This window comes from Bactrocera tryoni, unplaced genomic scaffold (assembly GCF_016617805.1).
Source record: "Bactrocera tryoni isolate S06 unplaced genomic scaffold, CSIRO_BtryS06_freeze2 scaffold_926, whole genome shotgun sequence".
In the NCBI taxonomy this organism is placed as follows: Eukaryota; Metazoa; Arthropoda; class Insecta; order Diptera; family Tephritidae; genus Bactrocera; species Bactrocera tryoni.
Window position 1 is genome coordinate 169,860 of NW_024396573.1, and position 12,679 is coordinate 182,538.

A 12,679-nucleotide genomic window follows, 5' to 3' on the forward strand; every position below is an offset into this window, starting at 1 on the left:
TGCCCTATTCTAATTTGGTCAGCCAATGGTTTAGATTCTTTATTTTCGATTATGTTAAAATTTTCGTGATCTACTTTTTGCGTAGTCACCCGATTGGTTTCAGATAGTAAGTTTATCTTTGCTTCTTGATTTCTTATAATATACTAGGTCAGAGTCATCTGGTACTGCTATCTTTCTTTTAGGCATTTAGTGGTTTCAATATATCGTTACCTATTAGACCGTCAAAAAAGTTATGAAATTTTATTATATAAAACTCTATTGGTTTATAAGTTCCAATGTCGCTAAATTCTTCGAACATGGGTACTATTGCCTTTTTGTCAACGTAAATTCGATGTTGGAGAGTTTTAATTAAAAGTGGGCTAGTTGGATGAATTCTTTTGGGGTCGCAGATACCCGGATTTAAAATGGAGTTTGTTGCGCCTGTGTCTATTATAAGTCCTATAAAACCTATCTTTGTTTTTATTATTATAAATGGTAATTTATTCTTGAGGCTGATTCCTGAAAATTTTCAGCCACTTCTATTTTTCCTATGTCCATAGCTTCCGGTTGGTTTCTGAAATGTGGTCTCTGGAAGGATGGGTTTTGAGGACTAGGGTTTTGTGGGGTTGCTTGTTGGTATGGCTGGGATTGTTGGTAATTTCTTCCGTTATTTTGGGGCATTGGTTGGAAATTTCTTCTGTTGAATAGTTGTTGGGAATTCCCGTATTGTGTTCTATTCCTACTGTCTTTTTTATTGTATTGTGTATTGTTTCTATAGTCAGTATTCCTATTACTTGAATGAGTTTTAAATTCTGTGCTGTTGTTCACGTTATTGCTCCCTGTATGTGCGTACCCGGCTTGGAACAGTATGTCCATAGCATGTTCCAAGTCTTCTGGGTTCCTACAGAAAAGGATTGATTTCATTGGTTCAGGAAGTTTGTTTTTAAAGATATTGAGGACAGTGCGCTTGTTGTTCATCGCACTCTCTCTAGTTGCTTCGGTTTCTCCTAAAATGGTTACTAATTTGTTATTTAACCTGTGTAACCTGGTTTTCATGTCGTTACATAAAAATCTAAAGTGTTTGTTCTAAAGGTCACGCTTCGTAATTCGTCAAAGAGTTCTTCGCAAGAACGTCTATCCCCGAAATTATTCTGTAGTATGTTTTTAATCTCTGTCACATGAGGTCGCGTGGCAGTTTATTTCTATTGCCTGTCTTGCTCTTCCTTTTTAGCTTTGATTTTATTAAGTCCGAAAAAACTAGTTGGGACAGTTCGTCATATGTTTGTAGTTGTTGTGGAGTGTATTCGGTTAATAGTGTGGTGAATGTCTGCAGGTCTCTTGAGTCGCCACAGAATTCAGGTAAGTTTTTAGGTATTTTAAAGAGGTTTATAGTAAGAATGTTTTGAGCTGGTACTGCCAGTTTATTTCTTTTTTTTATAGGTTCGGGAGGAAGAAAAAAGAAATTCTCTCTAATAATATGTTTTAAATAATGTTTCTTTGCTTGGGTTTTTATTTAGGAACTCTTGCAACTTTTTGATTTCTTGTTTTCCAGATGTATATTTTAATTTTCTTTCAATTTCTTACTCTATGCTAATTTTATCAGTTACATACAGTTAATAATAATAATAATAATAATAATATATAATATATTTAATCGGATTCTCACTTTCTGATGTTGTTGTTGAATATTATATTGCTGTCTGCCTGGCTCTGTGTTGGGTTTGAAGTTGATCTGGATGTGTTTCCAAGGATGGAAAAAATATTGTCACTATGTTGAGTTTAAAGTTGATTAGGATGTGCAGTTGGTTTCTGATGAGTTGTTAATATGGGTATCTCTTTATATTTCGGTTGTTGTCTGAAATTATCATCGATAAGAGTAAATCTTTTTAACCCTTTTCTTCACCCCCTTTTTGTATTATTTTCGAAAAATTTGTATGTTTTAAAGGATTCGTTCTTCAATCTTATGAAGTTCAAATGTCACTCTCACTAAACTTTTTCGCAAAAATTATATTTTATGCTTAGAAGATTCGTTCTTCAGAAATCTTATGAAGTTCAAATGTCACTTTCGCCCAACGTTTTCATAAATGTTTTTGTATGTTTCAAAGGATTCGTTCTTCAATCTTATGAAGTTCAAATGTCACTTTCACTAAACGTTTTCGCAAAAATATTTTGTATGTTTTAAAGGATTGATTAGGATGTGCAGTTGGTTTCTGGTGTTGTTGTTGAATATTATATTGCTGTCTGTCTGGCTCTGTGTTGGGTTTGAAGTTGATCTGGATGTGTTTCCAAGGATGGAAAAAATATTGTCACTATGTTGAGTTTAAAGTTGATTAGGATGTGCAGTTGGTTTCTGATGAGTTGTTAATATGGGTATATCTTTATATTTCGGTTGTTGTCTGAAATTATCATCGATAAGAGTAAATCTTTTTTACCCTTTTCTTCACCCCCTTTTTGTATTATTTTCGAAAAATTTGTATGTTTTAAAGGATTCGTTCTTCAATCTTATGAAGTTCAAATGTCACTCTCACTAAACTTTTTCGCAAAAATTATATTTTATGCTTAGAAGATTCGTTCTTCAATCTTATGAAGTTCAAATGTCACTTTCACTAAACGTTTTCGCAGAAATATTTTGTATGTTTCAAAGGATTCGTTCTTCAATCTTATGAAGTTCAAATGTCACTTTCACTAAACGTTTTCGCAAAAATATTTTGTATGTTTTAAAGGATTGATTAGGATGTGCAGTTGGTTTCTGGTGTTGTTGTTGAATATTATATTGCTGTCTGTCTGGCTCTGTGTTGGGTTTGAAGTTGATCTGGATGTGTTTCCAAGGATGGAAAAAATATTGTCACTATGATGAGTTTAAAGTTGATTAGGATGTGCAGTTGGTTTCTGATGAGTTGTTAATATGGGTATCTCTTTATATTTCGGTTGTTGTCTGAAATTACCATCGATAAGAGTAAATCTTTTTTACCCTTTTCTTCACCCCCTTTTTGTATTATTTTCGAAAAATTTGTATGTTTTAAAGGATTCGTTCTTCAATCTTATGAAGTTCAAATGTCACTCTCACTAAACTTTTTCGCAAAAATTATATTGTATGCTTAGAAGATTCGTTCTTCAATCTTATGAAGTTCAAATGTCACTTTCACTAAACGTTTTCGCAGAAATATTTTGTATGTTTTAAAGGATTCGTTCTTCAATCTTATGAAGTTCAAATGTCACTTTCACTAAACGTTTTCGCAAAAATATTTTGTATGTTTTAAAGGATTCGTTGTTCTTATTTTTTTTTTTCTACCCGTTACGAATATAGAAATATTCAATATCCTTTCTTATGTAACTTGATTTTAAATTTTTACACACAAGGATACACGGATATCCTACCAACTGCGCCACTTTTTTCACCGAAGTGATGAACAACGACAAATTAAACAACTGAGTTGAAGGTTTAATCGATAATCAGCGTTCCGTTTTATTTTGTGCTTTCTGAAATACTAATATTTTGCTTTCTTGCAATAACTTAAAAATAAATGCTTGCGTAAAAATTCTTAGGAAATGTGTCTTGTGCATTTTGCAAAGTAATACAGTTAATAAAGTTATTATACATTTTGTTAACTGTTGCATTTCCGTTAGCGGAAATGCACTTGAATGAACAATAAATACAAATTATTAAAATTCATCGGAGTTGTTGACTGTTGCATTTTCGTTAGTGGAATTAGTGGTACATTTTATTAACTGTTGCATTTTCGTTAGCGAAAATGCACTTGGACAAACAATTCTTTGGAAAACTCAATTAATAAATATTCGTATTCTTTGAAAATAGTATTCTTTATAACAATTTGACGCGTTTGAGGCTCAAAACATCCTTCAAAATGGTATTGGCTGAGCCTTTCGATATGCCAACTTCATCAGCAAGGTCACTAATTGTTAGTCGACGGTTTTTCAAAACCAAATCTTTGATTTGTTGAACGTCGGTTGAGGTTGATGGTCGCCCTGGACGCTCTTCGTCTTCGACACGTTCACGGCCGGATTGGAACTCACTATACCACTTGTAAACATTTTTTTTAGACATAGCCTCATCACCAAAGGCTTCGTGCACCATCCTCAACGTATCCGCAGCAGAAAATTGATTCCGTAAACAAAATTTAATGCAAGTTCTTTGCTCAACAAATTTCGACATCGCAAAAAACGAAAAACTCACTTTTAGCAGCCCACAAAACAAAACGTATCTCAAACACTAATGAATATTTTGACATGAAATTTGACATAAATGTGACTGACGGTACTACCAACCTAAAAACAAAATAATTCTCCAATTCCTTCGACGCGAGAGTTAATTTTAACATAAAGTAAAAATGAGTCAAAAGAATATATTTTGAGCTGCACCGAAATGAGTACTCTTTGTTTATACTCTTAAGACTAACTTATTACATGTTTCTTACTTCTATTTATACTAACTAGTTTGTTTACTTATTACTAGTTGATAGCTTGTCTAAATACAGATTGTATTATACATATATTGTTTGCCTAGATACATTTGCTTTGTTTTAAGATAAGGTTGTTGTGGTATTCAAACTCAATGTTGTTTTGATACTTGTTTGTTTAGGATTGTTTGTTGTAGTGATAGCGTATTTCAATTGTTCCAAATCAAGGTTGTTTCTTCATTCTGTTTACTGAAACAAAAGGTTTATTTGATGTTTGCTACTAATATAGAGAATACATTCCTTAACTCGCGCAGTTTAAATTCAAATGTCATGTCAGGTATATGTAAACAAACCTAAACAAATAATGTGATCTGTATCTTAACAAACTATCAACTAGTAATAAGTAAACATACTAGTTAGTATAAATAAAAGTAAGAACCATGTAATAAGTTAGTCTTAAGAGTATAAATAAAGAATACACATTTCGGTGCAGGTCAAAATATATTCTTTTGACTCATCTTTACTTAAGGTAAAAATTAACTCGCTCCCACGTTTGGCGGATCAACAACATTTTCTATGTCACCAGACGGAAGCAATCCCAATGGGCGTGCCACCTTTCCCAATAACATTTTTAAATGACCCGCCCTCGCAATGCGGTTAGTTGTACAATTGATTGCCAACCGCACCTCTCCCAACACATCCCGCCAAGACCGAGCTCTAGTTTCAACCGCCGTTAGCATGTCCCCCAATGTGCTCAAGACTGTAAACAATATTGAACTGGGAGAACTTGGAATCGCAACCTCATTCAAAACTTGGCACTGATCGTAATCACCTTTTCAAAAACATCATTCCACATTGAATGATTATCACTGTTTTATCATTCATTCACTTGCCACTTCACTCATTCATTAATTTATGCAGGAAACGCTTGTGGCGCAGCAATAATGCACCTTTCCTTCATTATTTGCTAGGGCGGTGACATTTTTCGCACTGTCTGCCGCTCTTTGAACACCCACAACTTGCTGTGGCGGATGGTGTTCTGCTACTCTTTAGAACCGCTAGCACAACAAACACACACGAATTACTTATTTTCAGTATTACTTAGAATTTACACAAAAACGTATTATAATTGCTATCACTTCCATTTATTTGTTCCGAACTTTATTCTTTCTTATGTTTTCATTTCTTCACAGATCATCAGATACAGTTGTTTTTATGGCCCGCACAAGTTCAATTAAGTTTTTATTCTGCAATTCCATCATAGTACGCCATGGTTCATCTAATGTTTGAGGCAGATGGGCAGATTCTACTTCTGATGTCGGAGTCTGTTCGTTTTCCATTACAGCGAAGTGCGTTTCGAAGGTTACACAGGCGAGAACTCTCGTATCGTTTTACTGCTTATGCCTGCACTCTCGAACCAGACTCGGTGACAGCGACAAGACGTTGTCGCCCCGCAATAATGGTTATTCTTGAAGCGACTGAGTAGAAACAGCCAATCACAACACATTTAGAGACTGATGCAACATTACCATAATGATGAAGTTAGTTTTCAGGTGAAATACCCGAAACTGTACACTCAAACATGCATACTCACAACTACACAGTATAAATGAGCCGACATATGCAATAAAAACCATATTACATTCAGTTGTTGTCACTGAGGCTGTAAAACAGTCAAAACTCATACCACAATGCGAATTGTGTCAATCATATGGGCATACTCACAACTATTGTGGTAAGCAAGCCAGATGTGTGAAGTGTGCGAGAAAGCATAAGACTATAGAATGTCTAAAATCTGATCACCATCAACCAAAATGTTGTAACTGTGGTGAGGCTCATCTTGCTAACTACAGAGGATGCGTAGTATTGAAAGAACTACAAAAGATTCGTGACAAAATAACTGGTACAAAGAAAAACGACCCACATCCTAAAAGCTCGGATGATAAAAAAGCAAAAAGCCACCCAAAAAACACAATACGCGAAACAATAAGGTTTCAACAGCAAATGAGCTAACTATTCGCAAGTTGTAAAAGAAAACATTTGTTCAAATGATGCAAGCATATTCCAACAAATCTTGGAAAAAATTACGAAACAAAATGAGTTAACCATTGCACTGGAAAAAAGGCTTCATAAGCTCGAAAAATCAGTACAAAAAAATAAATAACTATGACTAAATTCTTAAACATTATGCTATGGAACGCAAATGGCCTAGCTAAATACCAAAATTAGCTAGAAACAATACTCGTTTCTGACAAATTGACGTATGCTTAATATCTGAGACCAATTTTAGGAAGCAAACTTACATTAACCGTGCGATTCTGCACTGTGATACAGTCACAAGTCTCTAAATTTGAGATTTTAAGTTAGAGACAATTTTTCTATTCTGTAAGTGACAGTCACAAAATCTATTATATTTCATTATTCAGAGACGTTTTTGTTTTTTGTCAAAAAACAAGAATGATAGAAACAAAGATTGCGTAAAGACGAGTTCAAATTTTGTTCGTTCTGCGCATCTACGTCACGGTTGACCAACGTACAATCAGCTGATTTTCAGTTGCTTGTTTTTCTTTGCAATAAGAATCAATTTTGTATTGCAGACAATGATTATCATCAAAAGTTAACCTCAGTATAATTGAATATTTTATAGTCAACATCTACCTACATATTCATTTCATTGTATTTTCATTGTATTATTTAATTTTGTCTCTTTGCTGTGTTTGTTTCAACCATATACATACATTTATGCAAATAAAAAGATTGAATATTTTGTGACCAAGTATCAATTTGTTGTCTTATTTAATTTTCTTTTTTTACTGTTCAATTTAGTTTTTATTTAAGGAACGAATCCTAAAATACATTGTAGCTCTGAAAAACAATTATTTTACTTTGGTGCTACAATTTACAAAATTACTTAAGTCTTAGTGCTTCTGGACGTAATTTGTACATATGTACATGCAAATCAGTACCATTTAAGTCGTCAAATACTGCTTGCAAGGCTCTCATATGCTCCATCAACATATTTGTTGATTTTGAGAGTCCTCCTTCAGATAGGTGATCCACCTTAGTATAAGACGAACAATTTTCTGAATTGAACAAATTTCGGGGTTAACTTTACCAAGTTTGTGGCAGATGTACCCTGCCAAATTTTCAAGCCCGTCGTTGTTGAGAATCTCCAAGTCGTCATTTTTTTCAATTTATTCAGTGGAATTTAGATCAACTGACACACGTTGAAAAATATTATCTGCAAAAATATAATAAACTTACATACATGCGTATAAATAAATGGAATAAATTGCTAGTTAAGATTATTACTATAATTAGGATAAGAAACGGTGGTTAGTATGCAAAAACTTAGTTTGTATGTAAGTACATATTTGCATTTGTTAACATCAATACATTTTTATATAAGAATGTTTTCTGTAGTTTTAGATTTATAATACTATGTACCTTTATTATTTTGATAATTACCGGTTAGAGATATGTAAGTAGTTCCCTTCCAAATCTGGTGTGTTGTCGACTTCAACATTTCCTTCTTCCGTGATCGCTGCTTCGTTGTGACCAAGTATATAGGAACGCAGCCTATATTTGAACTCCTGCCTGTCAGGGTGATCGTGAAGACCGCCTTTTGACTTGATTATGCCAAAAAAAATTTCCAAAACGTCCTGGCTTAATCGGTAGGTCAAAACGTAATCAATTTTGTACTGCTGTCTTAAGTCATCCAGCAGCAATTTTAAAGGATTATTGCTTTGGAGTATACCTGTAAATCATAAGTAAAATCAAAAACTGTAGAAAATCAACTTATCTAAATATATAACTTGAGTATTACCTTTTTGGAATGGAAGCAAACCATTTTTACCAATGACTCTCATTGATGAAACCATCTCCGTCATCTGTTCCAGTAGATTATTTTGCTTGTTCAAAGCCAAACCGTAGGCGTGCAAGCGTTCCCTCACTCCATCTTTAGGCACCCTAACATTCATTAGATCAAACCAGTCATTTGTCTACAAAATGAATATTTATTATATAGTATTATCATTTTAATTCATATTTTAAATATTACTTACAATTTTGAAAAGTCGATGGCATAAGGACTACGATTTGAGGGCATGCACCTGGAATGTCCGGACCATTAATTGGGAAGGTGCCGCTGCCCAGCTGGTTGATGTCCTCGCAAAAATAAAGGCTGACATCACCGCCGTCCAAGAAATCGTGCTTGGCGACCTTAACACCAGGGTGGGCAAAGAAGGTATCTTTGGCACTACGGTCGGTAAATTCAGCCTCCAAAACGAAACATCCCCAAATGGGTTGAAGCTGATCGACTTCGCCGGAGCCCGAAATATGGTTATCCGTAGTACTAGATTCCAGCATAAAAAGATTCATCACGCTACCTGGCTGTCTCCGGATCGAAAAACTACCAACCAGATCGATCATGTTGTGATAGACGGAAGACACGTCTCCAGTGTTTTAGATATGCGTGCGCTCCGAGGTCCTAACATCGACTCGGACCACTATCTTGTTGCAGGCAAGATTCGCACCCGCCTCTGTGCAGCAAAAAACGCACGCCAACAAATACAAGGAAGGTTCGACGTCGAGAAGCTGCGATCACAACAGACAGCTGAACGATTTTCTACTCGGCTTGCACTGCTGCTCTCTGAGAGCACTCGTCAACAACTCGGTAAAAGGGAACTGTGGGACGGCATTTCAAATTCCTTACGTACAGCTGCAACCGAAGCCATTGGTTTTCGGAAAGTGCAAAAGAATAGCTGGTGCGACGAGGAGTGGCGTGTCGCAGCGGAGAGAAAACAGGCTGCCTACCTCGCAACGTTACGATCGACCACAACACGTGCGGGATGGGATAGATACCGAGAGTTGAAAAGGGAAGCGAGACGCATTTGCAGACAGAAAAAGAAAGAGGCCGAAATGCGTGAGTACGAAGAGCTTGATAAGCTGGCCGACAGGGGTAATGCTCGAAAATTCTACGAAAAAATGCGGCGGCTTACAGAAGGTTTCAAGGCCGGAGCACACTCATGTAGAACCCCCAAAGGTGATCTAGTGACCGATGCCCAGAGCATCCTTAAATTATGGAGGGAACACTTCTGCAGCCTACTGAATGGCAGTGAACGCGCAACGCCAGGAGAAGGTGAACCCGATTCCCCAATCGATGACGATGGAGCAGACGTTCCATTACCCGACCATGAAGAAGTTCGAATAGCAATTACCCGCCTGAAGAACAACAAAGCGGCATGGGCCGATGGATTGCCGGCCGAGCTATTCAAACACGGCGGCGAAGAACTGATAAGGAGCATGCATCAGTTTCTTTGTTAACTTTGGTCGGAGGAAAGCATGCCCTACGATTGGAATTTAAGTGTGCTATGCCCAATCCATAAAAAAGGAGACCCCACAATATGCGCCAACTACCGTGGGATTAGCCTCCTCAACATCGCATATAAGGTTCTATCGAGCGTATTGTGTGAAAGATTAAAGCCCACCGTCAACAAGCTGATTGGACCTTATCAGTGTGGCTTTAGACCTGGAAAATCAACAACCGACCAGATATTCACCATGCGCCAAATCTCGGAAAAGACCCACACCACCTCTTCGTCGATTTCAAAGCTGCTTTCGACAGCACGAAAAGGGACTGCCTTTATGCCGCGATGTCTGAATTTGGTATCCCCGCAAAACTAATACGGCTGTGTAAACTGACGTTGAGCAACACCAAAAGCTCCGTCAGAATCGGGAAGGACCTCTCCGAGCCGTTCGATACCAAACGAGGTTTCAGACAAGGCGACTCCATATCGTGCGACTTCTTCAACCTGCTTCTGGAGAAAATAGTTTGAGCTGCAGAACTAAATATAGAAGTCACCATCTTCTATAAGAGTGTACAGCTGCTGGCGTATGCCGATTACATTGATATCATCGGCCTCAACACCCGCGCCGTTAGTTCTGCTTTCTCCAGGCTGGACAAGGAAGCACAGAAAATGGGTCTGGCAGTGAACGAGGGCAAAACGAAATATCTCCTGTCATCAAACAAACAGTCGTCGCACTCGCGACTTGGCCCTCGCGTCACTGTTGACAGTCACAACTTTGAAGTTGTAGATAATTTCGTCTACTTAGGAAGCAGCATTAACACCACCAACAATGTCAGCCTGGAAATCCAACGCAGGATTGCTCTTGCCAACAGGTGTTACTTCGGACTGAGTAGGCAATTGAAAAGTAAAGTCCTCTCTCGACGAACAAAAGCTAAACTCTATAAGTCGCTCATAATTCCCGTCCTGCTGTATGGTGTAGAGGCTTGGGCGATGCCAACAACCGATGAGTCGACGTTACGAGTTTTCGAGAGAAAAATTCTGCGAAAGATTTATGGTCCTTTGCGCATAGGCCACGGCGAATATCGCATTCGATGGAACGATGGGCTGTACGAGATATACGAAGACATTGACATAGTTCAGCGAATTAAAAGACAGCGGCTACGCTGGCTAGGTCATGTTGTTCGGATGGACGAAAACACTCCAGCTCTGAAAGTATTCGACGTAGTACCCGCCGGGGGAAGCAGAAGAAGAGGAAGACCTCCACTCCGCTGGAAGGACCAAGTGGAGAAGGACCTGACTTCGCTAGGAATATCCAATTGGCGCCACGTAGCGAAAAGAAGAAACGACTGGCGCGCTGTTGTTAACTCGGCTATAATCGCGAAAGCGGTGTCTACGCCAATTAAGAAGAAGTAGACCTAAACTAGCCGCGCGAGTTATTGCTTGAACAATTGTGTGAGAGAACAATTTTGTGGCTAGTTTAACCTTTTGCTTTTCTACTCCTGTTACAGACAAATTCTTCTGGGAAATTTTGTGCGTGATGGTGAGGTCGTTCGACGTAAGCGAGAGCAGCTTCAGAATAATGCGTTTTCTTACAATTTTTCCATTGATAGTAAAGCCCTTATCCAAAAAATGATTTCTCTGTAGTAGTATTAAGTGTGTCCCCCATCAGCAAAAACCACAATCCTGTCTCCGTTGTCTGAAAACCTGCAATAAAAAAAAGAACACAATTTAAAGTATATCATAATTTAAATAATTGTTTAATGAATGTACCAAGATTTTTCCACATTAATTTCAAGTTCATTATATAAGCCTCTATTTGAGCCACTCAAATCGCTTAAAATGTCAACAATATTGTAAGCGCACTTTTTAACACTTGACAAGATGCTAAACAATTCTTCCTTCGTCATTTTGCAGTCATATTCGAAGAATACAGGAGTTTGTACGCTTTCGAGCTCGTTGAATATAGCGTGATCGACTTAGCTATGTCTTCTTCTTTCCAATTTCGCCGTTTGTTTCCATCCCTTAATTTTTCAATCTATGTATGTGTAATGAAGTTTAGTATATTTTGCAACATACTTTTTAGAATTTGGGCACTTACCTGGCCGTTGGTGAAAATGCAGCTAAGTTTTTGCTCCAAATTATTTCTTTGGAATTCCGCGGTTCTAATGGAAATCCTAATTGGTTTAATTTCTGCTAACTGCCCGTTTTTGCACTTATTCAAAGTTCTAACAACACTATTCAGCCTGGTCTAAAAAGAATAAGAAATACACATACCTGTGTAAGAAAAAGATACTTCATCAATATCAATTAGGACTAACATTTCTGTTTCCAAATGCAGTATTTTCTGATGATGATATGAGAAAGACGTTCTCATCGATGACCTCCTTTCCTGCAGTTTGAGAAGCCTCTCCATCCTCGTCTCCTTGAATTACTTCAACAGGGGCGTTATTCTTCAACATTGTAGTTAACAACTCTTTTTTGGAACGAGACTCCATCCTTTTCTGCAACCCTGCAAGAGTCTTTGGTTATAAAAGTAAAGTTATTGTAATCAAAATGTTATAATTACCCATTTCAACTCCTTTGAAGTTGGTCGCCTTGTCGTGGCGAAGGGGCTTAAGTAAGAGTAAAGTGTGCATCCCAAAGGAAACGCAATCTAATCTGATGAACTAAGAGGGACACAATTCCCACAATAGTGATATGGATGAATAAACCCTAGTATTTACGCCCATCTCCTATTGTGGAAGTATGAGGATACCCGAACCAACACCACCCTAAGCCAAGGTGTCGAGGTACCTGTGCCGAGGGCTGAATGGTCAGCGGGGGGTAATAAATAGGTGATCGCGAACGGTCCCCTCCGATGCCCGGGCGAGGTCGGAGGTATAAAAGCCTTCTCTCCGTAAACCGGCTCTGCGGACGAGTGACCAACCCTTTCCGGATTACTCGTGGGACCAAATATGAACGGAAACAATAACT

The 12,679-nt window shown here is 37.5% G+C and overlaps 1 protein-coding gene across 1 annotated transcript; it reads right to left on the reverse strand.

Moving 5' to 3' along the window:
• Window positions 1-11,041: 11,041 nt before the first annotated feature.
• Window positions 11,042-12,461, reverse strand: LOC120782075. Its single transcript, XM_040114229.1, has 5 exons — window positions 12,273-12,461; window positions 12,025-12,215; window positions 11,805-11,954; window positions 11,477-11,741; window positions 11,042-11,410 (listed from the first exon to the last, which is right to left on the reverse strand). Exons 1-4 carry the CDS (start codon window positions 12,340-12,342, stop codon window positions 11,610-11,612), a joined length of 543 nt encoding a protein of 180 aa, XP_039970163.1. The 5' UTR covers window positions 12,343-12,461; the 3' UTR covers window positions 11,042-11,410; window positions 11,477-11,609.
• Window positions 12,462-12,679: the final 218 nt, after the last annotated feature.

What these genes read in the sequence shown, in the direction of transcription:
- LOC120782075 (XM_040114229.1), bottom strand. Translation starts at nt 12,342, where the DNA reads ATGCACACTTTACTCTTACTTAAGCCCCTTCGCCACGACAAGGCGACC. An exon ending in CTTCAAAGGAGTTGAAATGG is followed by an intron (nt 12,216 to 12,272) that starts GTAATTATAACA and finishes AGACTCTTGCAG; the next exon opens with GGTTGCAGAAAAGGATGGAG. An exon ending in CTGCATTTGGAAACAGAAAT is followed by an intron (nt 11,955 to 12,024) that starts GTTAGTCCTAAT and finishes TATTCTTTTTAG; the next exon opens with ACCAGGCTGAATAGTGTTGT.